Consider the following 26,437-nt stretch of genomic DNA (forward strand, 5'->3'; position numbering starts at 1 on the left):
TATGAAAATCACCTTGCCGTAATCAGTTAATTTATAAAGGGGAAAAAAAGGTTGAACTGATTAAATGTAATCTTCTCTAAGGTGTCCAGTAGCACTTGGAGGCTTAAGGCATCAGCTTACAATTAAAATAATTGTACTCTCTTTTAATAGAGTCTTATCTTTTCCAATTCTAACATGTTGAATCCCTGGGAGATGATATGAAGAAGAAAGTAATTGAGACAATAAAAAAAAAGAGAGAGACCTGGCAAAAAAAAAACGTGGCAAAGAGCCAAGTTCATTAGGAGGTGAAGGAAAACCAATCTATGCACCAAATACATCAGTGTTTCTTTTTAACTGGAGACAGATAGTGAGAAGGCACAGATATTCTCCAGAAGTAAACACATAAAAAATTTAAAGGGTTGTGGTATATTTGTTATAGGAGACATAACCTATCGATTTTTCTGAACAAACATATGTGATTCAAAACTCCTCAGCACCCACAAATAGATTTGTGTCTCTGGGAGATAAGGATGTCCTTCTTTTACATTCAAGTAATTAATTGCAATCTTTACCCTAGATTCACTACTGTCAACCAGCTAGACCATCAGTGTCCCAAAATATGCTCACTAGTTTTCACATTACTTCCTTTTGTTACTTTTGTTGAAACCATTTCTTTTTTTAGGGTAAACAAAATTTAAATAAACTCTGTCATTTCTGGAAGGGTTTATTCCTATCTGCCTTTGGGGTAACATTATTTTTTTAGCATGAACAACTCCTTTCTCTCTATTGTGTTTTTCCTTGTGGTACATTTCTAGATGGTATAGGTAGTTCTTGGACTAATGACCACTTCAAACTAGTAACTTGCTCCTGTAGCACTGGATGAAATACTTTATTAAAAGGCACATGAGAGTGACTTTGTTTAGAAATGCTGAGGTAAAGAAGGCAGACTAATGACAAAAGAAGCACTGAGGGACTGTGAAGCACTCAGAGTGCCCTCAAAAATATATTGTTTTTAAAGTATACTTTACAAAAATAAAAATTAAAATTAAAAGAAGTGCACACTCCTGAGTTTCATCAAGAATATACCCCTAACCTCTGAAATTTCCTGCCTTGGGAATGTCTCTGAAAAAATCTATGCTAGTAACTACATAGACATTTCTTCTGAAATGCTTGCACTCTTACAAGCTTGCCCTGCTCTGTTCCTGTGGAACAGAAATATTTGTGGCTCAAAGCAACCAGCTGAAACAATGTACTATTGACAGAAATGAGATAAAGAAGAGAGAGAGAATCTACAGGCAAATTTTAGCTCATGTGCTGCCGGGGGCAGTTTGTTTCCTATTCTTGATGCAATGAAAATGATCAAGCAGTTATCGCACATCTACTTCCCTATCGACCCTTAGCTGCTGAAAGTGATATTTGTTATCTCAGGTGACTGCTCACTTTCCAGCTACCACTCCAACAAACAAATACAACTTTTCCATTACCATGAGCACACCAAAAGACCACCAGTCGGCGCTCTGAGTGTGTCCTCTGCGGTTGACCACTTCTGGGGCCATATACTCTATTGTCCCACAGAACGAATATGCTCTCTTGTCATGGTCGATGGCTTCTTTGCTCAGACCAAAATCTAAATAAATGGAACCAAAAAGACTTGTCAAATTTCTAAAAGTCAGCAGAAACAGTTCAAATTTGGCAAAGACAGTGCTGGTTAAGATTCTATCTTAGTTTACCATAGCATTAATGGTAATAATCCCAGATAGGAAATGGTGATAACACATATCACACAAAGGGATGGTTTTCCAAGATATCCTCTACACAGCTATAAATTCAGAGAATTTAATCTGGAGTAAGCAGTCATACTGGGAACATCCATCCATGGTGGCAGGCAGTCAAGAATACAAGCTCTGTCAGTCAGGAGAATGATTTTACCAGGAAAACTTCTGTTCTCCATGTGCTGTGAAGACTGAGAGAGTAACAAATTGCCAAAAGAATGAACACCAAGACACAAATTCTTGTGCTTCTTAAGCTTTTTTCCTTTCTTTCTTTTTAAGTAATGATAAAGTTGCATGGAACATAATGCATATTAAATCAGCTTGTAGGCATTAAGTTTCCTCGCATACCTGTTATCTTAATGTGGCCCTCTTCATCAAGAAGAATGCTGTAAAACAAAAAGCAAAGACACATTCAGTACGTAGCCACAGATTGCAGTTAACAAAAATGGATAAAACATGTTTAAGACAAGTAATGAGATATATGTGATTCAAATATATGTGCAAACAAACCCTCACTACATTATATGCTTCCCTAAAGAAAAATGATCCCCCAAAGCCTAACCTCGTGCCTGAATCAATCACTGCCTGTGGCAGTTGCACAGGCAGCCTCCTCCTTACTCGGTAGCATGCTCAGGAAGATGTGAGCTGAGCTCAGAAAGAACATGGTGTTCAAAGCAAACACCAACTGAGTATTTGCTTCCAGCAGGGGACAAAGCTATAGGTTTTCTGCTGTTCTCATAATAATAAAGGCAAGCACAAAAATAATGAAGGCTTGGACTCACTGGGTCTAAAATTAACTCCAAAGGTAGATATATTCATATTGAAGTAATAAAAGTGATTGTAGAGCATAATGACTAGTCACAGCCTAGCTGCATGGATCTCAGCCCCTGCTAATTTATTCTGTCAGGAAGCATAAATGAAAATTCAGCCTGGAAGCCAAATGCAAGTGTGTTCTCACGTTTGCCACCTGCCAACATTTCTTATTCTCACAAAGGCACTCCAGCATTTCTATAAGTAAAATGACTGTAGTTCACAATAAATAAATAAATAAATGCTGGTTTTGTTTTTGTTTTGTGTGTTTGTTTTTTTACAAAAACAAGAAGGATTGGAGAAGCTAAGTAATAATAAGATTTTTGTTACGTTTTCTGCCTATTAGTGCTGATACAGTAATGAGGATGGTGTTTCTTCACTCCCCGTTAGATTTAGTGCGTTTGTGTTTCCAAACTGGTCTAACAAGATGTCAGCTATTTTTATACATTCATTCTCTTACAGAGTCACTGTGATCCATTTATACAGGAAGAAAATAAGACAGAAATGAATCTAACATATTGGGCAAGGTTGTGTGTAACTCTTGTTAAAAGTTTCCTCTGTGCTGAAACATAATTGAAAAGAGGTGATCTTCTGCCATTCATTTGTGTGTTTGGAACAGGCTGTTATTGTGTAACTCATCAAATAAAGGCCAGCAGCTGAGTCACTACTATATGTTCAATAATTAAACCTTTTCTTCTCAATAAAAGCTTCTTCCCTTCGATTTTTTTCTCTGCAGATTTTTTGAAGAGGTATAAAATTTAAGTACAAGAACATAACAGGCTTGCTTACGTGTATTTTTGTGACCATAATCCTTAAACAAGAGGCTTGTGCTTCAGAAGAAAATAGAATAAAACACCTGCCAGTCTGAGAATGCCTGAACCCCACAGACCCAGCTCTGCAACAGTGGTTGAGGGAGCACAGCTCACAGAAATCACCCCAGATTTTGTCCCATGCCCATCGAGTCCCTGTGAGTAACTGTGCAAATCAAGGGGTGTGGAATTTTCCCCAGAAACATTTTGAATTTTACAATTCATTGACTTCCTATGGTAAATTCATGCTGCTTTTTTATGATGCAATATATGGTTTTCATATCTTTCGTCTCCATTAGAAGTATGAAGGCAATAGACATACAGCTATCAGACTATGTTAGGCTAAGTGAAGCAGAAGTGTACAATAGACTTTCTCACTCTAAATGTTTGTATGAGCAGCTAAATGAATGGATCCTGGTTTGCTAGGGGCACGTATCTTTTATTCCTGAATGCTCTATAGTTCCCTTCTGCCTCACGTTCCCTAAATCTGCCCTTACACAGAACCCTTGGCTGCCTTCAGCTCCCCTTCGCCCCTGGCAATATGCGTGGGACAGCTGTGGGTTTCCGCATTTGCCATCTGCCAATGCATACAATGTTATAGTTATGAACTGAAAAATTACTTTTGATGTAAAAAGAAAATAGCATGCTAACCGGGAGAAAAATATAATTGCTGCAGTGAAACAGCTCTGAATGGCATTTAGAAGCAAAGTATCCACATTACAGCAACTGACAAATATTTTTTCTTTGATTGTAGAAGCAAATTTACTCTCTGATCATTCTTTCTGTTTTCTTTTATCTTTATCACTCTACTGCTGCTTTATATCCCACAGTGTCAAACAGAAATTCTATTGTGACAATTAAATTATGTTAGCTATAGTTTGCAGGATCAGCTAAACTGAAATAAGCTACTGCCATTTAGGGGAAGGAAAAAATCATAGAATCATAGAATCATAGAATCATAGAATTACTCAGGTTGGAAAAGACCTTGAAGATCATCAAGTCCAACCGCAGCCTAACCAGTAGCCTATCTCTTAAAAAACAACCACAAAACAATACTACAACAACAAACCTCTGCTAAATCATATCCCTGAGTACCACATCCAAGCGGCTCTTAAACACATCCAGGGATGGCGATTCAACCACCTCCTTGGGGAGCCCATTCCAGTACCTAACCACCCTTTCTGTAAAGAAGTTCTTTCTAATATCCAACCTAAACTTGCCCTGGCGCAACTTGAGGCCATTTCCCCTCGTCCTGTCACAAGTCAGTAGTGAGAATAGACCTGCCCCACTCTCACTGTAAGAACCTTTCAGGTACTGGAAGACAGCAATAAGGTCTCCCCTCAGCCTCCTCTTCCTCGCCTCAGCCTCCTCTTCCTCAACTTCTAGTTCTTCAAAAAGAACTAGAGGTTGTTAATGTGATCCTGGTTTGAGAAAAATCTTTCTTCTCAATCAAAGTTTTGAAATTATAACAAGAAAAACCAGAGAAGGAGAATGTCAAACGAAGCTATAATTCCATTGAGTGATAACCTTTCATTACCGGATTTTGCCATTTTATATGCTCCATTTCAGATTTGACCGTGTTTACAGGATGCTGCCATTGTCAATTTGTTTCTAAACAACACTTCTCAAAAACAACACCATTTCAGCCTCAGGATGGTCCAACAAAAAATTAAACTCTTTTAACAGATCTCAGTTTAAATGTACGCCTTAAGATAAAAAAAAAAATAATCTGAAATTCTCCATCTCAGAGGCTGGGAAGCTAACCTAGTAGCAGGGGAATGACATTCTCCAGGCTACAGTAGGAGCTCATGGTAGAGCTAGAACTGCAACTAACTCAGCTGTTAGTTGTTGTTTGTTTGGTGTGGGTTTTTTTCTGCACACAGGGATAAAAAGCCTTCAATGTTAGTTGTTGGCATTATTTCATATTGTATTTTAGTAGTAGCTCTCTCTCATTTCTTTTTCTTCTTCTTTTTTTTTTTTTTTTTTTTTTCTCTACACAATCCAGCTATGCTCATGAATGTATTGCTGTAGTTCATAGTAAGTTGCATTAAATGCAAGCTGTTATATGAGCAACTATCTGTCCCTTTTACGGACACCTGTGGGCAACACAACGTAAGCCTCCTTGTAAGCTGAAGCCTTTACAGCAGAACTATATCAAGGTGTAACTGGGTACCTGGAGACAGAACAGGCAAAAATAAATTAAATGCCTGTGCATTCTTAGAAGGTAGAGTTACTTCTAAGCCATTCATACTCTTATACCACAGCATAGATTTCATAAAATACTTCAAAATAAGTTTCCATTTTTCTAGCTCAGTATAGTCATATTTAATAGTTTGATGCTACAGTTCTTAAGCAGAAACAGGCCTCACTGTGTAAATGAGGTCTTGCTCATTTCATCAGCTTCAACATGACCAAACAGCACCTTGTTCCACCAGGGACCTCACTGAAATCACCAAGACAACTCAAGGAGAAGGACGTGGCATCAACAATTTAAAAGCATAATTATCTCCTTGTTCTGTACAAGACTTTTACCAGAAAAATCAATCGTTTGCCCTTTTAAAAATAAGTACAGCTCACTTTATGACAACTCCCAGGGTACGTATTTTGGCTGCGCCTAAATTTAATTCATAGTTTTGAATTGTTAATATGAATTTTTGTTCAGGGAGTCCTAAAATAATATTGAGCCTGACATTTTAATGTACTGAGGGTTCTTCAAAGTGGTTTGAACAGTGCTATGTTCTAACAAGTCTCCTTTGACATAAACAACCCCAGTGAGCTTCATTTTAGGATACTCGCACAGCTGACAGAAGCAATCTCAGATTTATCAGCAGTTACTTTTGGGAACTTCGGGAGGATGGCAAGAGCACTAAGCAATGGAAGAAGGACAAATGTAGTGCTTATCTTTCAGCAAAGGAGAAAGACAATGGGGAAGTTACAAAGTAATTTATCCCAATTTCTCTGATTTGCAGTCTGATCTGATTGAGTAAATCTTTTTTTATCAGACCAGTAATGCTTCTCCTGAAGACGTGGTGCAATTCTGGATGTTGTACTTCAGATGGGATAAGGATCAAGAGAAATTGAAGTGGAGGGATGAAAATGAATGCCTAGAAAGACTGACTGGTAAGAACATTTTCAGTGACTGGGTTGTTCGGGCTACAGAAGAGAGGACTGAGAGGATGAGGACGTGCTCACAAGGCTGCTGATGAGAGCCGAGTGTGCTGCCTGGGGAGTCTGGAAGGACAGGCCAAGGAGCTTAGCCTATAACTGCACCAAAAAAACATCTAATTAGCTGCTGGGGGCATCCTAGATTCTAGATACCAGCAATACAAATGATAGAACAACACTGAGAGCCCTGTTATGGAGGCTGTGGAGTCTCCACCAGCTGTTTTAAGTGTAGGTTAGCAACAAGCCTGCAGTGAGCTTGATACATTTGACCCTGGCAAGAGGAAGATGAGATCATCCTGTGATAGCTTTCATTTTCTAGTACCATCTCATCTAGTAAGCTATCCTTTTCTAGATGTTGCTTAAAAATATGGCATTTTCTCCCCTTCAGATTGAATCTTTTTTTTCTGCTACCTAGTTCCCTTTTCTAAACTTTAAGCTTGGAACAGCCACAGGCTGTCATGCTTTGCTGTTTGAGACGTGACTATACATAGATATGGCACTTATAAAGATATTTTTAAAGGTTTTTGCTTTTGTTTTTTTCTTTTTACCTTAATGGATGCCTTGATTTATTCCCAATCTGGGTTATTCCTACTCCTGTTCAATAATAATGTAACTCATACTAAGGCGTTCAACGATATCATCAGTACCTATTTAAGTGCACATCAAGGACCATACTAAAATGTCGGGTTGTAAAAATGTACATTTAAAAGCTAGGAAATACCAGAATGAGGGCTGTCACCTTAGTCTGACCTCACTCTATAAAGGTCTTTAGTTACATGGCGAATCTTCCCGCTTTCTTTCAGAGAACTACCACAAGTTGCAGAACAGATAGACAGTACCCAGGGATTTTAGCAAAGCTATAAAATGAAGGGGATGGTTGACTAGTCTTAGGACAGATGAAAATGCAGAGAACTAGTTCCCAGCTTGGCATTTTCTGTGTGGCAGTGGCAAATCACTCAGATCTCCCTTCCTTATGTGAGCTCTAATTTCCTGATTCACTGATCCCTGAGAAGAGACACTGTAGTTTGGTCTGCAAAAATATTAAGTGCTGTCAATTGCAACTGAATTCAGAGAGAGATGTGTGCTGAAATGCAAAGTGACACGTAATGCTGAGAACCCAGAAAAATCAGCTTGTGCACATTTCACATACAGTGAATAGTTTTGACATGCATTTAATTTTCTCCTCAGTTTCCAACTTCTCTTAAAGCAAGAAAAAAATAAAAAAATAAAAAAAAATTAATCTGGCACATGACTATAAATGTAGCAGCACCGTGACTTATATTTGAATATACAGGCTCTTATTTGCATAACTTCTAATAGCTGCTTCATATATCATATGCTAGTTTGAAAAAGAGTATATTTAACACGAGAAAGAAAAGCAGATGATTCTTATTAACACTCACCAGAAACAAAGTTTAAAACCAAAAAGCTCTAACTAGAGTTCATAGAGTCATTTGCGTTGCAAGAGACCCCTAAAGGTCATCTAATCCAACTTCTCTGCTATGTACAGGGAGTTATTCTGTAATATTCATATCTGTTGAAGCTGAATTAACAAAATAACAAACCTGAGCCCAAAGAGTTGCTGACAGATGATGCAATAGCATGTGGCATGACCACTGCCCACCTGCATCTCATACCACAAAAACAAATGGTACCTTTATTTCTCTGGCTGTTTAATTCAGAGTATAGCAGGTGGAAAGCTTGATCACCTGAAAGGGTCTCTAGCTCAAAGGACTGAGAGCTTTTGTTAGGTTAACCAATTTGAATTCATATTGTACTACTACTGTCACTATTGTAACAAAATCACTAAACTGAATTTGAAGTTTATATCACATAGTACTATGCTGTAGATAATGATCCTCTTCAGCTTTTCACCTACAAAATCCAACTTCCCTCACTCTTGGTTTCTTATTTTTTTCCTGTGAGTGCGATGGAAAGAACTGCTTATTTTTTTAAAATTTATGTCATGACAGGAAAAAGTTTGCTCTGCTGTTATATTTTGGAAGTATAAACAGCCACGCAGGCTGTTCTCAGTGGTTATCATTTTAAAACGGTTGTGGCCATTGCACTGAGAAGGCTGAAAGTTTGACATGCTGCAGCCTGCTTCATTGGAGCTGGCACAGGAGAAGCAGGCAAAGCACCAGCCAACTGGAACAGAATAAAGGCAGTATCACATGACTTTCAGCCATAGCTCTGTGGGTGTCATTTAGTCTATTGATGTACTGCAAAGAATAAAAGAGAAAGGAAAAATCTACAGAGCACCACATTAACTACATCAAATAGCTGCAAATATCAGCTAGAATCATTCTGGGACAACAGCTTTGATTGTTAATAAAAATGTTTTTTAAATACTGATTATTATCTTTCACGAGCCACCACACACATCAGTTGTTTACGTTAAGCAGTGGATGCAGTAAAACTGAATGGTGCTACCACACATTTTCTATGAGCTAGAAGTGGAGTTGCTTTGGACAGTCTCTATCTCATCAAGGGGAAGGGCAGATTAAATAATGCAAGTCAAGAACAGTGATACTGACAGGAACAGAACATGTCTGAACCCTTACTCTGAGCTTACTCATTAAACAAAGGCTAAGTCATGCCGGAGCACAGTCACAGTATTTAGCCTTGCATTAAAAATAAGATAATAGAAAGACTCAGAGGCTGGGGCTGTCAGGACTGATGCTGAATTTATGCCTTAGCCTTGTGGTAGAACCTAAAATAAACACAGGTAAAGAGATTGCAGTGCCTCTGTTCCAGACATCACGGGATCTCCCAGTTATTACCACCTCGACTGCTTCTGTAATTACGACAGCACTACAGTCTCAGCTGTTGTTCCAATGTGATTCACCACTTCCCATGCTTTACTGGTGAAAGTATGTGGTCCTTCCCTACCTTATCAACCACACAGAATGGACAAAATCTACTCCTGATGTTTAAGCTCTCATGCACAGTCGCTCACACAGGAAGGAAGGCAGAGTCTGGTATCTTTTGACTTACTAGCAAGATGAGGAGCAGAAACAACCTAAAAGCTCATGTATTTATGTTTTAGTTCACTCTTTCTCATTAACTTACTTTTCTGGTTTTAGATCCCTGTAAATAATTCCAAGCCCATGGAGGTGGTCTAAAGCCAAGGCCAGCTCAGCTAAGTAGAACTTGACATCCTCTTCTGTAAACATCACCTAGAGAGAAGGAAAAGAAGAACATGTCTATTTACTAGACAGTGGTGGGCTGGCTTGCATTAAGCAGACACAGGGAAGGAATTGTCTAACTCAGGAATGCTGGAAGGCCCATCATATCAGGTTCAATTTTCCATAATTTGTCTGAGCTCACATTAACAATTCTTACCAGATTCTCCTTATAAAACAAAACTTGATCTGCCGAGTACTCCTGTTCCTTAAAACACACTGCTCTCATTCATCTGTTTGATCTGTTTACATGACATCATGTCACAATAATATAAATAAGGTTCTAACTCCTTAGCCTTTGGAAGTCGGTGGCAAATTTCAACATTCAACACTACAGCCTTTACTGTTTTTATACCTCTCAATTTGCTAAAATCTTGGCATTTGATTCCTGAATTCTCATAGAATAATATGAGGAATCCCTCTGGGGAAGTGTAACACTTCTTGTTTTAGAAACTGAAACATATATTTTTCCCAAATATGAGCAGAATACACAGCATGAAAACATTCTAAGATAGATTTAAACCCCCATGCACTGAAGCTCCAAGGAATCTCTAGGGGCCACCAGACTCTCACAAGGAAAGATCCCCAGCTTCTGCACAGGAAGGATAGGGGCTCCTCTACCCCAAGCAGAGCACTATTGAAGTCCTAAAGCACAGAATTTTGATTACAGTTTTCCACATGGAAAAATCTGAAACAGTGTGCCAGAGGTTTTCAGCATGGTATTACTTGAGTGTGTATGGTTTGGGATAGCATTGAAGGGAGCAAAAGAAAGAAACCTGGCATATCCTTACTCATGACAGCTAAAAGAAGTGTCCCCAGTGCAAAGGAACATCTACAACAGTGCCTATGTTTTGGCTGCTGGAGAAGAAACCAGAGCCAGAGCCAGGGACAGATCCAGTGCAAATGATCAGGGAACATGACCTCGGGCTGAAACTTAGCAGTCCTGGTGCAGATCCCCTGAGAAACGATGTGTTGGACAACACACAGGACTGATGGTGGTTGTTGTCTTTCAGTAGACACTACCAATGCTGGAAAGCTTTGGTTTAGGTGAGAAGAAACTTCTGTAAACAAATCACTAAGCTCAGAAAAACTGAGCTCAGATGCCAAGAAAGTTCTTTTGTTCCTAGACTGGTTCAACTTTTATTGTATCCCAGTTGATATTTACTTCTCTCTAATTAAAGCTCAATTTGCACAGCAATAATAATGCAGAATGAGAAGCTGGTGCACTGGGTATGCAAATGCAAATACTACATATGACAGAAATGAGTCATCTCAACACAAATATACAAATTTTTGCTCAGAGATGTGGTGGAAGACTCATCCCTGGAGACAGTCCAGGCCAGGCTGGACCGGGCTCTGAGCAATCTGAGTTAGATGCAGGTGTCCCTGTTTTCATTGCAGGGGAGGAGGACTAGATGGCCTTTAAAAGTCCTTGCCAAGTCAAACGAGTTGGTAGATGAGATGAGCTGCGACCACAAAAAAGATATGTACTAGGACTGCCAAGCTAACAGATCTCATTATTGATAGCATAAAGCAGAGAATGCACTGCACTGAATTGTGAAAGCTTTGGGGAAAACAAGTTTCAAATGAGTACAAAATTTGATCCATACTTCCACGTTCCCTCACTGTACAGAATGTGTCAAGAATCACCTTTTCTCTCTTCTCCCGAGAAATCAGAGAGATTCTTTAAAGACAGAGCAGTGCTACAAATCCATACTTCATAACAAGCAGCAGGAAGATATTTTTTTTTTCCTTGAATCTTTTTCATTCTGTCTAAAATAACTGATTCCATATAGGAAATACACATCCAGGTACTACTACTTGGCACTGCAGTAATCCCATTGCTGATGTCTCCCTGCATTAACAGACAAGTTTGGAAGGAGAACACTTGGGTTTACAGCCCATGGTGGACTCAGCAGTCTTCCTGTCAGCCCATTCCACAGCAGCATCTCACCAGCTGCTACTGTCAGACAGACTGGGTTTGTGGGGTGGAAAATGCAGCTAGGGAACTTCTGCATGGAGATTCTGTTCTCGCAGTCCATCCATAAACTCCCCAGAACAAAGAGAGACTCCCCTCAAGGTGACGCTTATGATATCTTCATCTTATCTTTAAATAGTCTGTGTCAAGTGGATACTGCACCTTATCCCCACAGTCTGGACAGAGACAAAGGGCTGAGGACACTACACTGATGAGATCAAACCCTGGAATGCAGACTCCATTGGGACTCCAAAGGCCCCCTGGCTCCTCCCCGGTGGTGGCAGGGCTGCCTCACCAAAGCACTACCTCTGCCTGCAGGAATCATAGACAGGTGGCTCCAAGAAAAACTAGGTGAAACAGGCAAGCACTAAACGAATGTAGACATCTTGCAGTTACCTCTCTCTGCTGGCGTTAGTGAGACTTAGCTTTGGTTTTCTAACTATCCTATTCTTCAGCAGCAGCAACTCCCCACAGGCAGGAGCAGAGGGCAGGGGACCAATCGAAGTCAGAGAGGTGAGGAAAGCAGGACAGGCAGGTGACAATCAAACTGCCAGCCTGAGGCAGGGCATGGCCTCCAACCTACTTCCAGCAGCAACTGCAGCAAGTGGCACTGTCCTGCTGGTGACCAATGCCCTAATCCTCTGCACACCTTCTGCAGGGGTCAGACCCTGACTGACAGCATCTCTTCATGCTGGCAGCAGTTGTGCTTTTACAGCAGCTCTGTGCTCACGTCCCAGGCAGAATGTATTGGAGACGGGCTTCTCAGATTGCCTCTCATCATAGCCAAGTTATATTTGGTTAGCAATGAGCCTGGAGGTATTTTGTTGTGATGATGTCTACTAGTTTTCTGTCTTATGATGCTTACTGTCTAACTGCTTAATTATCTGTGGCATTATTCAAATATAATTAATAAGAACCCACTTAGAGACACAGGATGATGCAGGTCTACTACATACATAGCCTCTATCTGTCTGTCTATCGCTTTTATTTATATATATGTATATATATATATATATATGGACTATATTCAAGGTCCTTCATCATTCCCACCAGCTTCATTAGTTTCTGAAAATCCAGGGTAGTCTTCCATTTTCAGAGTTAAAACCTTTCAGCTTACCTCTTTGGAGAGTCTTGTGAAAAGGTCCCCTCCCCGCAGGAAATCTAGTATTAGATACAACTTCCCCTCTGTTTGAAATGCTGCATTAGAAAAAAATGGAGATGTTGGAAATCTCAATCAAGAAAAAATCTCCAAAGAATAAATATTGTTGACTGATGGTATATCACTGGTGATATTAGCACTGTCATTTTTCACTTAAAGAACAGAAGAATTAATTTCTCTACAGCAATAAGCAATCTAGCTTAGACTATGGGGAAAACAGTATCAGCTGAGTGACAATGATGTATTACTAAAATATTCCATTCCATTTTAAACATTTATAAATTCATATTGCTTTCCACTGTACAAATACCAGAAGACATGGAGGGCTGGGCACTGTGAGAAGCACCCAGACCTTGAGCAAGGCAGAGCCTGCACTGTTCACGGAGGGCCCTTTACAGTAAGTAGTAATGGGCCTTGGGAGCTCCTGAGGCTGAGGAACGTAGCTCCAGCAAGACACTGCATTCACAGTCACTCACATGCTGATCATTAAAAACAATTCCTGTTTTCTTAGGTGACACCTGACAGCAGGTGAGGGGGTGTAACTCATCAGCAACTCCACTAGCACAACACATCACATTACATTTCATGTCAAACGTATTCTGATGGACAAATGGCTAAGAGCTACTTATACTAAAATTCTATGTTTTTGTTAGAGACAATCATATACGTAGGCAGCCAGTACCTATATGAAATTATAACACATCTGGTTACAATTCTCCAACCAATTTAAGAACAAATATGGATTCTACTTTATTATAGTTACCATAATGAAGCTTGACTATGAAAGGATGATTGACTTCCGCCAGAATATCTCTCTCCATTTTCGACCGTACCCGATCCCGAACTATAAGGAAAGAACAATAAGAAAAGCAACTCATTAAGAAGAGGCATTATGTTCTGCTGGATACATTTGAGCTGGGTTCTGCTTTTGCTCCCTTAAGGGCTTGTGGTATGACCACTGGCAAGCCATGCCACGCTCCGATTGCCCCTTATTCTGCCTGTCTTGCATCTGCAAAGGGTGAGCTCTTCAGGAGGGCAGTGCCTCCTCCTCTGTAGAGAACAGCTTGAACCAAAAGCACCACAGTGTTACAGCTGAGGGGAAAGATCGTGTTTTGCCAATATGAGACTTAAAACTGTATAAACTCTATCTCACTTAAGATTACACCAAATACACCAGCCTCAGGGCTTGCCAGGCTAACCTTGTGCAAATTAACACCTTGTGCTGTGCTGATGCTAGCAGCCTTTATTAGATATCTTTCGATAGCACTGTCTGGAAATTATTAATATGAACTATAGCAAGTCTCCAACAATACTCCTAGACAATCAATAATAAAGAAAAAAAAGCTGATTAGAAATAATAAAAAATGATTTTCAACATGTAGAAATTCCTGTGGGAAAGGAGTTAGAAAAACACTTGTGGCTGAGATCAGCAGAGACTAAGAGAAAAAGGAGTTAGGGAAGTAAGCTGGGTTCACACTCATCAAAGGGAAGATTTTGAAGCAAGTACCTTTAACAGTGTTCAGATGTTGAGGGGTATTAAAGCTCACAGACTGACAGCTCTTCATCTTAGTTATTTCTCAGTCAATTGCTATTTTTTTTAAATCCACAGTGGAAGTATTAAAATTTTCTTCTCCTTTCTCTGTGTTACACAATGCCAATATGATTTGCAGCCAAAAGCATCCATGAGGAATGCTATGTGACTATTTTAGGTGGTGAAGCCTGAGGAGATCTCGGTGAGATGCTGTCATCACCTGCATGTGCTGTGGATCTGCTGAGAAGCCAAGCACTCCCAGCACCTCAGTAATGAACATACGATAATGAAACCACATACCCTGCTGCTGCACATTGAGAACTGATGCACAGAAATAGGACCAAAACAACTGATCTGAAAACCTTAAATAGGAGTGGAAGAACACTTGGATTTCTTGCAGTTTTGATGCTTTACTTGTGTCAGTAGCAAAGTATAATTTACTAGTTATCCAACCTTAGCTACCTTGTAAAAAAAGCAAGATCCTGAAATCCCTTTGTTTTAACTCATTATCTCATGAATATAAATACACTTCAAACAATTACAAAAAGCTTAACCTATGTGAAGGGAGAGTATCCCTTAGCCATAGATCCAGACCCTTGTGATATGCACGAATGCTCCCAGGCAGGAATTCTTGGTGGACAAGTGGGTGAGTGGGATACTTCCTGAGAGGTGTAGTTAGATAGCCTCACAAAGTGCCTCTCTGTAGCTCCATATGCTCACACAATGACATATCTCACAAAATCCACAGGATATTTTGTACAACAGCTGGGTGGTTTGCTGTGCACAGCTGGATAACAGCATCAATCATGCTGCAAGGGCAAAGAACAGCTATTCTGTGCAACTCACACTGTCATCTACCTACCTGCTCTATCCAGTGTTGACTATAGCACTGAATGGACACAGACTTAGGTTACTCAAGGTTGGGAGTATACTGGCTGCAGAAAGTAGCAGTTACCCATCTGAGGGGCAGTCCAGTGTCAGCAGCAATTTTGGCATTTGCTGGCAGACAGCAGCATGTCCTCCTACCACCAGTACTGCAGGCTCTGAACAGCTGTGCCACTGGGTGGTTTGCTGCAGTCCTTTTCCCTGCATCCCGCTTGCTGCTGCAGTGGCCTCTGCTACAGGAGTTACAGGCTGTGGACATGCAGGATTACAGTGTCATCCTTGTTCCCCATGTGTGCAGCCCAGAGTCATGGGGACAAAGTCTCTGTCATTGCAGGAGACACCTAAATCTCTAGTCATGGTCTGATAGCCTCTGATGAACCTGGTCTCTCCAAAGCTGCTGTAATCACTACCTTTGTAGCGCCTGCCAAAAGAGATAATTAGAACCTGTAATTGGGATTACAGCTTGGCACGTGTGTTGGTGACCTGCACTCTGCATCTTCCAGCATCAAATGCTGCTTGATTTAAATGCTCTGAGGGCAGAAGTCACATAGGCCCAGATATTTTAATTAATTATAATCTCTAGGAAGGTGTATTGGTTGTTAATATACAGATGGTAGCAAATGTACAGAAGGAATAAGTAAAGGAAAACTCACCAGTGGTGGTACCTTGGCTGAAGAAGCTGGGGCAGTCCTCACTGGTGAGCAATCTCCAAGAGATGCTGCCTCAGTGGGAGTCAGCCCTTAAATGAGGTCTCAGAGGGGATGGAGTCGAGCTCCACCCCTCCCGGGAGCACAGCTACATCACTCTCACCTGTGCTCCCACAGCTGACCCCATACTTGCCTCAGCTGATTAATCAGAGGTTTAGGCTGTGATTACCAATCTCCCATACAGAAAGCAAATCCATAGGCTTTTTTTCTTTTCTTTTAATTATTTTATTTATTAATTTTTATTTTTATTTTTTGTCTGCATTCTTTTCTTACTGATTGCCTCCATGTATCTGGGCAACATTTAATTTCAAATTCCAAAGTCACCTCTCTAGGATACCCACCTGCTCACAGCAGCTTGCACACCACAGGGCACTGTCTTATGCTGAGCATTTACTGTCATCATATTTTTAAACATCCAATGTTTAACATGATATTTAATTATACATACATTAATATTTAATGATGCAATAACAAGATATGGTATTCAATGAACACGCAGCACAAGGTCCTCTTGCCTTTTCTTTTCTGGTTTCTTATTAATTCTGCCATAGCAGGAGAGAAGATATCTTTTTTCTTGTTTCATATACACCCAGGAATTCCTTTGTTCTTCAGACCATCTACATTGTTGGGATTGGGGCACGTGAATCTCAAATTAATCACAAAAAGTTTTAAGAAGGGGTAGCACTTGAACATATCATTCCTACAACATGAAGCTCCAGTTCAGTCTGACTTCTCTGTCATCTTCCAATTACAGTGGGCAAGAAAATGCCTCTTGGGAGAATTTTTCTAGGATTCAGTGGTCCCAGCCTACCCTGCTGAGGAAGCATCCCTTCTAGTTCTAGTTCAGTTGGGTAATTAGATTAATTTGCTCAAGCACGATCTGAATTACTTCTGTCTGCTTATTCAGCCTGCTTGATCCTACATAGGGAATCCAGCTTTAAGGGGAGAGAGGGACAGGGTTTGAATAGCTGCCTTGGTGTCATGGATGATAAGAACTGAACACTAGCAATGTGTATTTCTATGCAGTGATCAGATCAAGCAAACACATACATTTTTGTACGGTCTTGTTCTGGGACCAGTTAGTATGTATCACAATGAAGTTCTCCATTCATTTCCAAAACTAAATATCTGCATAGGACCCCCTGGCACAGGTCTGCTCTCAAGCTCAGAGTTTCTGCCCAGCCCTTGGTACAGATGGGGATTGGATAACTTTAGCTACTCCTCCTGCTTTCTACCACTTGCAGGGGCTCAAAGCAGCACACAAAGGAGAGGTGCAGGTGGCCTTGGCAGATCCTGCCTGCACCAGGTGTTTACTTTCACAAATACAATTCCCATTAGAACTGGTGATAAACTGCTAAACTCTTGCCCTTTCTACTCATGGGTTTTTCTGCTTATCCTTAAATCATACAGCAGATGGAAGCAGGGCACAAATCCTGGAGCAATGAGCATAAAGTCATAAAGATTGTTTGCAAGCTCTTGGGCCAGCTAACCATCCCTGAAATAATCCTTCATGTCACAAGGCAGAAAAGACCAGACCAGTGGGACCTGCAACGGGGGAGGAAGCACCTGCCACCCTGAAATAAAAACAACTCCCATTTCTAGGTATTAACATGATAAGAAAGAGAAATGGAGACAGCTGTGTATGCATACAGATAAACTCAGATTATTCTCTTCTGTCTGTCTAGCTCTGAACATCAAAGAAGAGAAATTTATCGTTTATTTTATTTAATGCTTAAGGAGAGGGTTTCATTTAATATCTGAATTTTATTTCCAAGGCTGTTTCAATTTCAATATTCATGAAATAATGAAGGGAAAGGGGGAAAAAAGGGAAAAATACATTCAGAGCACCTTCCAAAGGGAAAAAAAAAATCCTTCTCAAAAATGGATTAGCAGCCTATTTATTAAAAAAGAAAATAAAAGCATAATCTTATTCCCTTCACTATTTTTTTTTTTTTTTTTATGATATGATCTTTGGTTAAGATTTGAAAGCAGAAAGATAAATTAATTTTCAGCCAATTAATTACATATCTGTCACTGACTAAGAGTCAGCACATCTCTAGCTACAGACACTGTCAAGCAATGATGATCTAGGGACCTTACCTACCACAACCAAGCCAAGTATCTAAAGCTGAAGACTGTTCTACCATGCTTCAACAGCACCAAAGGGATAACTTACTTTTCTTAAGCAAGTATTTAGTGTGTAAGTCCCTATATGACTCTTCTCTCTGTGTGAATACCTGTGGCCTGCCCTGAGCCACAGGAGTCAGGTCCCTCCCAAGGACCTGCTGGAGGTGTTTCAGGGCTGGGCCTGGTACACTGGCTACCTCTCTAAATCATTCAGTCTCTCTCTCCTGATTCTAGAGGCAACCCACTCTGTGTCACCAGTCTGGTATTGCCATTTGAAAGCTTACAGGTTTGAAACTAGGAATGGGTTAGGTGTCTCAGTGACGTGTCCTTATGGCCTTATATCCTTCCTGACAACTTTAGCTGTAGTGCTACTTAATTCTGTGACCCAGAAAACCATAAAGAGACTCTCACTGCATGTCTGGCACCAACAAGTGTCAATTGCAGAAAGATACGCAAAGAATATACCTGAACAATGAAAAGGTTTCAAAGTTTGCTAGGATGCTTGGCAAAAATCTTCACTGACCATAAATAATTTACCCACCCCTACCTTTCAAAATGACCTTTTGTTAGAAAATATCCCTGCTCTGGTGGGAGTGAAACACGGATTAACAAGCAAGAACAGAGGAAGACAGGATCTACATTAATTTAAACAAATCATCACTGGAAAATGTTGTTAACAGGAGAAATCAGAGCATAAGCAAAGGATCTAAACTTCATCCTTTACCTTCTTACTTTCCTAGAAGTCAGTAAAATGTATCAAGAGGAAAAAAAAGGAAAAAAATACAACTTGGGAATATACAGCTCAACTTCAGATTCTTCACTTAGCACTGTCACATGCCAGTGACATACAAAATCAAATATATACATGAAATCATGAGCAACGTTCTTTTCAAATCCTATTTCTGTTTTTTTCTTTTCTCAATCCTGGCTGCTGTAGGCAAAAGTAGAGACCTAGATTCTAATTATAAATCCACACTCTGTGTGTCTGGAAGACGAAGTGCTTGTGTGGTGACTACTTACATGAGATACAAAGAAATACAGACTTTCCAAAAAAAGAATACAATCAGGTTTCACTGGTTCTGCTTGGGAATACTATTTGCATGACTGCATTTCTGTTCCACACAGTATTACATTAAAATCTTCTAAACAGCAACCTTTCATGTCCTACCTTCACACAGGATTGTTGTAACACAGAATAAAACAGAAGACAGCTGCAGCCACCTGAATGCAGAAGTATATCAGTAGAGGCATGGAGGGATGTTACAAGCATTTTTTGTGAGATGCATATAAATTTATGACATTCATTTTTCTGGAAGAAAGGTCTCCTGTGCCTTCAAAAACAAAACATCACAGAGATATGGAAAGCGCCTTTACAACCAGAGCTTTACTACTCAGCCCTAGAGCTGCTGCAGCAAAGGAATAAAACAGAATTACAAGGCATGAAGCACGTCTTTGTAGAAAAGCACTCTGGAAAATCAATATGGACACAGACTGTTATTAGGAGTCCAGAGTCTAGAGGAGGTCATTTTGTTCTCCCCATCTTTCTTCTTTTCTTTTTTTTTCCCTTTTATATAAAAGATCACTTTTTGCTTATAAGAGATCAAAGACTTTGTTTTTGTACTTTCTTTTTTTTCTTAATTTAAGATATCCCAAGCCCATTTGGATGCTTTCCTGTGCAGCATACTGTAAGGACCCTGTGTTAGCAGGGGGTTGGACTCAATGATTTCCAGAGGTCCCTTCCAACCCCCTGTAGTTCTGTAGTTCTGTGATTCTGTAAAGTAGCTTGAATTTTTTAGTATTGAGATTAAGAAGGTTAAATGTATCTTTTTTGAACTTTAAAAGTTCAGGATGGAATTCTATTATTTACAACCAAAAGTTCACGATTCTCTCCAAATTTTTAGCAAAGTTACGTCCATCTTATACTACCTTTCTGAAGTACCTTACTCAATTTTTGTACATGAAGAATTAAAGGACAGACTGATGAAGCCTAATGCTTCAAAACAAATCAAGTTGGGGGTTGTCAGGAGCAAATAAGGGTTTCTAGTATATAACAGCATTTCTGAAAGCAAATATAAATAAGTGGTAAATCTCTTGCTTGGTGTCCCTGAAAGCCCAAAACAACAAGATCTGATGTATAAACTTGAAAAAGTTGCAGAAAATATTCAAGGAAATGGGAAAACAAGTTGTGCAAGTGTGAGAATCACAGAATTACAGAACTGTATGGGTTGGAAGGGACTGCTAGATATTATTGAGTCCAACTGCCCTGCCAAGGCAGGCTCCCTACAGCAGATGAATCGAGAAAGCCTTGTTCCCTACAGCGTTATGATCTACAGTCTCGGTGCTTTTCTTCCAGCAGCAATCTGAACTCCCTCCTGCACCTTTCCAAACAAGCTGCCTGAGCTTTGCCTGCCTCCTTGGGGCCCATTGCTGCAAGTGGGGCTCAGATCCCCTCCTTGCTGGGAAACAAACCAGAAGATCTCTCCTTGGCAAACACTTCCACAGACACTGCAGGAGCTTGAGCATATTTTAGCTTTATGGTTGAATTTAGCCAGTGAGCTCAACCTCATCATTAAAAGTACACCCACAGACAGACTAGCAGAATAATCCTATAAATCATGTATCTTTACACAGAGGTGAAATTTGAATTTTTACATATTTTGAAGCAGAGCTGGACCAACTGGATATGCACAGATGTGAACACATTCCTCCTTCAGCCAAGGTATGTAAGCAGCAGATGTGCAACAAAATCAAATAAGCCTTATCTTGCAGAGGTACAACACTAATGAAGTCAGAATTACACCCCTTGCATGCACATAAATCAAAACGTACTGTAAAATGTACTGTAAAAATGTACTGAATAAAGGACTTGGTGAAGAGAAGAGTATGCTGACAGTTGCTAGAATGGAACATCCTCAAAAAAGCCAGAAACTACATATCTGTTCGTGACTTCTGGGAAGCTGAAACCTTTCAAAACTTCCTCACAGCTGTACCTCAGTCACTGTCTTCTGATGCAAGACATAGATCTTATTTAAACTTATTTACCTTAGTGGACAAGTTACCCTGTAAAATGATCAGTGAGACGACATATTTCTGTTCTGCTGTAATCTATCCATATTTTGTATTATTTTTCCTTAAGTTGAATCAACATATCATTATTATTGTAATTGCAAGCAATAGTAACAATTTCACTATTATCTCTCAGAGACAGGTAATAATTATCTAATGCTCTAGGAATAAGTATAACTTCCAAATGAGAAACCAATAAGAGCTGGCCTCAGAATTCAGAGATGCCAGTAGACACTGCTCTTCAGTGGCTCTGGAAATGATGATAATCCAAAAAGAGAAACTGGTGGTTATTTCATACAGTTTCACAATAAAGAAAAAGTTGATTTAAACAGTTAGGAGACAGTTGTCCTTTTTTTCCACCTTTGTACAATACACATTTTAAACCTGGTACCAATTCACAAGAATCCAACAAGGACTTACTGTTCAGTGGATTAGGAATTGGCTGGCTGGACACAGCCAAAGGGTTGTGATTAATGGTTCTGCATCAGGGTGGAGGCTGGTCAAAAGCCAAGTCCCACACACTCCTGGGACTGGTGCTCTTCAACATCTAGATATTAGGGGAAGTTTTTCACACAGAGGGTGGTGACGCACTGGAACATGTTGCCCAAGGAGGTTGTGGATGCCCCATCCTGAAGGCATTCAAGGCCAGGCTGGATGTGGCTCTGGGCAGGGTTGGCGACCCTGCATGTAGCAAGGGGGTTGAAACTAGATGGTCATTGCGGTCCTTTTCAACCCAGGCCATTCTATGATTCTATGATTCTATGATTCTATGACAAGCATATACAGCTCACAATCCTACAGTCCCAAGAGGGATGAATGTTCTATGTTCTCCATCACAATTTCCTGTCTTCACAATGTCTCCTGCCAGGCTCTTGCTCTCTCACAGCCATTGCCATGCTGAAGTGCTGGTGCTGGACAGTTAGCGTACAGCTAGAAATAAGAAGCAGCACCAAGCTTCATTTTTCCTGTTCATGGAACACTCCAGTATTAAATGAGTGTTTATCTTGGGTTTGCTCTTGTGATACGGCTAAGTCAACAAGAACAACAAAGAAATTGATTTTCTCATCCTGCTTGAGATGAAGATGATCCAGACATCCAGGAGCTGCTAGCTCTGGCTTCATCATTTGCCTTTTGAGCTTGAAGCAAATCTACAGCTGGTGCTCTTTGCTCCCACAGTACACCTGTCTGTGCATTTTACAGGCAGGGCTGGATGAAATTTACAGACTACCTTACTCTGGAAGTGTGAAAACTGTCTGTGCTTTGGCATTTTCCATAAATATTTTCTACAGCCTATTATGAAAGGCAAAACTAAAGTTTTTCTGCTTGAAGAGTACTGGGAATGACCCCAGGCTCAGAAGTGAAAATGTAGAGATGTTCCCTCATATGATAATCCGTAAAGAAAAAAAGATTCCCTTTATTTAGTCTTTAAAGTCCTAAAAAGCTGGAAGTATTGAAAGGGAAGTTCCCTGTACATCAGGTCCTTTGAGAAACTAGAAATTTACTGACAGAGCTAGAAGCTGTGATTTTAAGCCCACTGAGTCCCTTCCATTTTTTTTTAGGAGCTCCTAAATTTTCCTCAATGGCTCAGTATGAAATCTTCTGCTTGGACAAGCTGGGATGTTAATGGAAAAGAACAACAGTGTTTCATACAATATTAAGTGAGAATTCCTGGAAGGAGAGGAAATGTGTTGTTATCCCTGTGTGGAGAAAACATGTACTGAGATGCTGTAATTTGCCACCAGGTCAGTTTTGCTCATAGTTCTGGTAAATGCCTGCTGTAGAGCTGCTTGAAACTGGTAATTTTGGACATTCTAAAATATGTTTTTACTGTGGTTTTTGATCTGAATTGGAACAAAAAGACTAAATTCAGCAAGTTATGCCAAAATTGAATTGAAAATAATTGGTTTTGGTTCATCAAAGTACTGTTTTGCTAAGGGTTTTTAATTTCAATTTTGACCTATTATTTCTTAAACACAAGCTCTGACATACAACTAGCTATTAAATCATTTTTAAAAATAAATATAACTGAGCAAGAACAGTCTGCCTGCACTGAAATGCTTACTGTCAGTGATTTTTCAAATGCAGTTTCACCTAATGGTCTATCGCTGTGGATAGACAAGCTACCAGAAAAGGAACAACATGTCTTTTATTTCTCAATTGTAATGTACGTTCAGAAGACAGAATATTAAATCAGAAGAGTTAAAGGTGCACTACAAAAAAAAAAAGTTTGCCAGAAGTTCTTAAACAAAACCACCCAACCACACATTTTCCAAGTGTGGGGTAGCGACACAAAAATAATAGATAATGTTTTTGTGACTACCATAAACTGAGAGTCATTTGCCAGCTTAGTTCTGCTGGGGCTAAAGCAAGGCTGTGGCTTGTCAGCAACACAAGTTTCTTAGGAAGAGGGATTTGCATGGGTTTGTCACAGAGCATGAGGTAAATGTTAACACTCACCCTGAGCTAAGCAGCCACCTCACTCAGATGCACTAAACCGCCTTTCCACCCTGAACACTTGCTCTATTAGGCTGTTTGCACTCAGTAAACACAGAGCCAATATTCATTGGACTAAGGAAATATTTTGGATGAGCATTTCAGGTTACTACAGTCTAAATATTTTGATTTGTGAGATAAGTAGATAGTATGTTTAAGACATTGCTGAGGGAGATGGGATGGTAGCTCATCATCTAAACACAAGGACTCTTGTTTCTTTTAAGAGATCTGAGGCCCTGTCACATCTTCTGTTTGTAAACCAAGCAGGACAAACCATGCAAACAGATCTCCGAGCTACCTGCACACAGCACAACAGGGAGTTTACAACACAAATATTTCAGGAAAATTTCAGCATTTAATGTCAACAACCAGTCAAACCAAACCTTCACTTTGCCCAGGCTCCAACATGCTATGAGACACGATTTATTTAGCTCAGCTGATCTGTTTGCCTTGGAAATGAGCATCTGAGTGATGGCTCTCTGTTACTGTGAAAGCCCCCCAACCCAAGCAGCAAGCGAGTGTGAAGTAGAGGCACAGTCAAATCCTAAATGAGAGCATAAGCAAAAGTCTGGTCTCATGTTGTTAATGAATCACTGACTGAAGTGCTGCAACCAGGAAAACTTGTCTGCACAAACAGTAAGGGAATAAAGGCCAACGGAATCTCTTTTTCCTACAAGGAAAGACAATGCACTGCTCAAACAACTGAAAAAGGTTTTTCAGCTTGGACTCCAGTACCGTATAGGGAGCCCAGTGGAAGATATGATTAAGTTCAGAGAGTTTCTGGGTGAAATCATGGCCCTAAAACAGTCAGTAGTAAAACCGTCATTAACATTAATGAGATCTCACCATCTACATCTCCATCCTTGTATACAGTTCTGAAAATATCTGTGACTGTTTGAATTAGAAGAGGAAATCTGCCATTTTCCTATGTCACTGGATAATTGCCAAGAGCTAAACATAAACCTTACTAAGAAATGACTAAAGGGGGAGAAGAGCAGATAAATATTTAAAGGACGCAAACACAATGGATAGAAAAGAATTATTTATCAAAATACAAGGAAAGAAAGGAATACAAATAGAAAGTGCACATAAGTATGGGATGTGCCAGGCAAACCATAACAGAATGAACCACTGGAAGCAGAGAAAAGAGCTGTGATTGCAGCCTCATCTCCTCACATATTTTTTAAAACAGAGATGGGAACAAAAATCTAAATAATGATTTAGTAAGATACTAGCCTGCTCTGGTAATAGCAGAAAGGGGCTGCATCTTGTACTGTGTGATGCTTTGCTGCAGGGACTCCAAGTGAATAAATGTCCCTTAACTAATGTACACAAACATTTGGGTGACTGACTGAAACAGAGCAGTCATTTATGCTAGGATAAATGCCTATAAAATTATGCCATAATATTTCAGCAAAGCAAAGGAAAAATAAGGAATTGAGAAGCCACATGGGAATGGTTAGAACAGAGCATCCCTCTTCTTTTGCAGCCTCAAGAAGAAAGCAGGTGGAGGAGGGCAATGTTCTGGAGAAGCTGAAGGAGGGCAATGTTACTGCCTGCTTCCTGAAGGTGCAGAGAATGCTAGGCCCTGTCTCACTCCCATCACAATGCTCAGTCATTGAATAATGACCTCTGGAGTCCAACTGAAGGCCAAGAATATGATGAAGGGGCTGGAGTATCTCTCCAGTGAGGACAGGCTGAGAGATCTGGGACTATTCAGCCTGGAGAAGGCTGGCTCAGGGAGGATCTCATAAATGTCTATAAATACCTGAAGGGAGGTTGCAAAGAGGACAGAGACAGGTTCTGCCCAGTGCAAGGACACAATACAAAGTGCACAAACTAGGACACACAAGGTTCTGTCCAAATGCCAGGCAGCACTTCTGTAATGCGGGTGATGTAGCACTGGTACAGATTGCTCAGAGAGGCTGTGGGGTCTTCGAGATCTTTTGAAGCTGTGTGGGAATAGATCCACGCACCCTGCTTCCCTGCTCTAGGTGTCCCTGCTGCACAGGGGTTGGAGCAGATGCACCCAGATGGCCTTGTCAGTCTCAACCAGTCCATTATTTCCTGATACCAACATCAAAGTGTGCTCCATTTGAGCATGAAGGCACCTCTGAGCTAATGGTGTTGGTGCTGACAATTGCCCACTAAAAGGGAACTATATCACAGCATAATAAAAGATGACCAGGACACAATGCAATTATCTGAGTAATTCAGACTTTGCCTACATTTACAGAAATAATCTCCCACTGACGAGAAAACATCAGTTAAATTAGGGTGACATGGAAACCTTTCAGATGGGTAAAAGACAGTCACATGCAGACAGAAAATGCTACAGACAAAATAGAAAGGAGGTCACTGTCACTGATTGCTAGCCTCTTTTTGAACATCATAAAAGCCTCCAAATTGGAGCAAATGCCACAGGCATGAGGAAACCATAACTGACATGAACAACCCACATGAAGAGTATAAAACCACAAACAATAATTTCGCTTCCGTTGAAACAAATCCCAGATGGTAGCCTCCTATACAGTGCCATCTCCCTTCTATAGAGTCAACTGAGAGCCAGAACTCCTCCAGCAGTAGGTGTGAACAGCACGCCTGCTCTGTGAAGATTTGCACACAATCAAACTGGAATGATGTGACAAGAACTATTGCCAGCCCAAATAATCCCTACTTCCTGTGGTCATTCTGATTTGACATGCCATCAAATGCCACTGTTGACCTTTGTTAATCTGTCCTCATGCTTAAAAGCAGTAAAATGTTCTTTT

General features: G+C 40.2%; 2 protein-coding genes across 5 annotated transcripts in view; both read right to left on the bottom strand.

Annotated features, from left to right (window-relative positions):
• Nucleotides 1–26,437, bottom strand: part of MPC1 (mitochondrial pyruvate carrier 1) — a 222,861-nt gene that overhangs the window by 70,032 nt on the left and 126,392 nt on the right. The gene's annotated exons all lie outside the window — the stretch shown is intronic.
• The window catches only part of RPS6KA2 (ribosomal protein S6 kinase A2), a 248,001-nt gene that overhangs the window by 47,725 nt on the left and 173,839 nt on the right, over nt 1–26,437 (bottom strand). For all 4 annotated transcript variants that reach the window (XM_072331144.1, XM_072331143.1, XM_072331146.1 and 1 more), the window contains 5 exons: nt 13,621–13,701; nt 12,816–12,895; nt 9,608–9,714; nt 2,100–2,137; nt 1,464–1,606 (listed from right to left, as the gene is read on the bottom strand). In XM_072331144.1, coding sequence (XP_072187245.1) covers nt 1,464–1,606; nt 2,100–2,137; nt 9,608–9,714; nt 12,816–12,895; nt 13,621–13,701 — 449 coding nt within the window. The remainder of the gene's footprint in view (nt 1–1,463; nt 1,607–2,099; nt 2,138–9,607; nt 9,715–12,815; nt 12,896–13,620; nt 13,702–26,437) is intronic.

Source organism: Excalfactoria chinensis, chromosome 3 (genome assembly GCF_039878825.1).
Source record: "Excalfactoria chinensis isolate bCotChi1 chromosome 3, bCotChi1.hap2, whole genome shotgun sequence".
NCBI classification, from domain to species: domain Eukaryota; kingdom Metazoa; phylum Chordata; class Aves; order Galliformes; family Phasianidae; genus Excalfactoria; species Excalfactoria chinensis.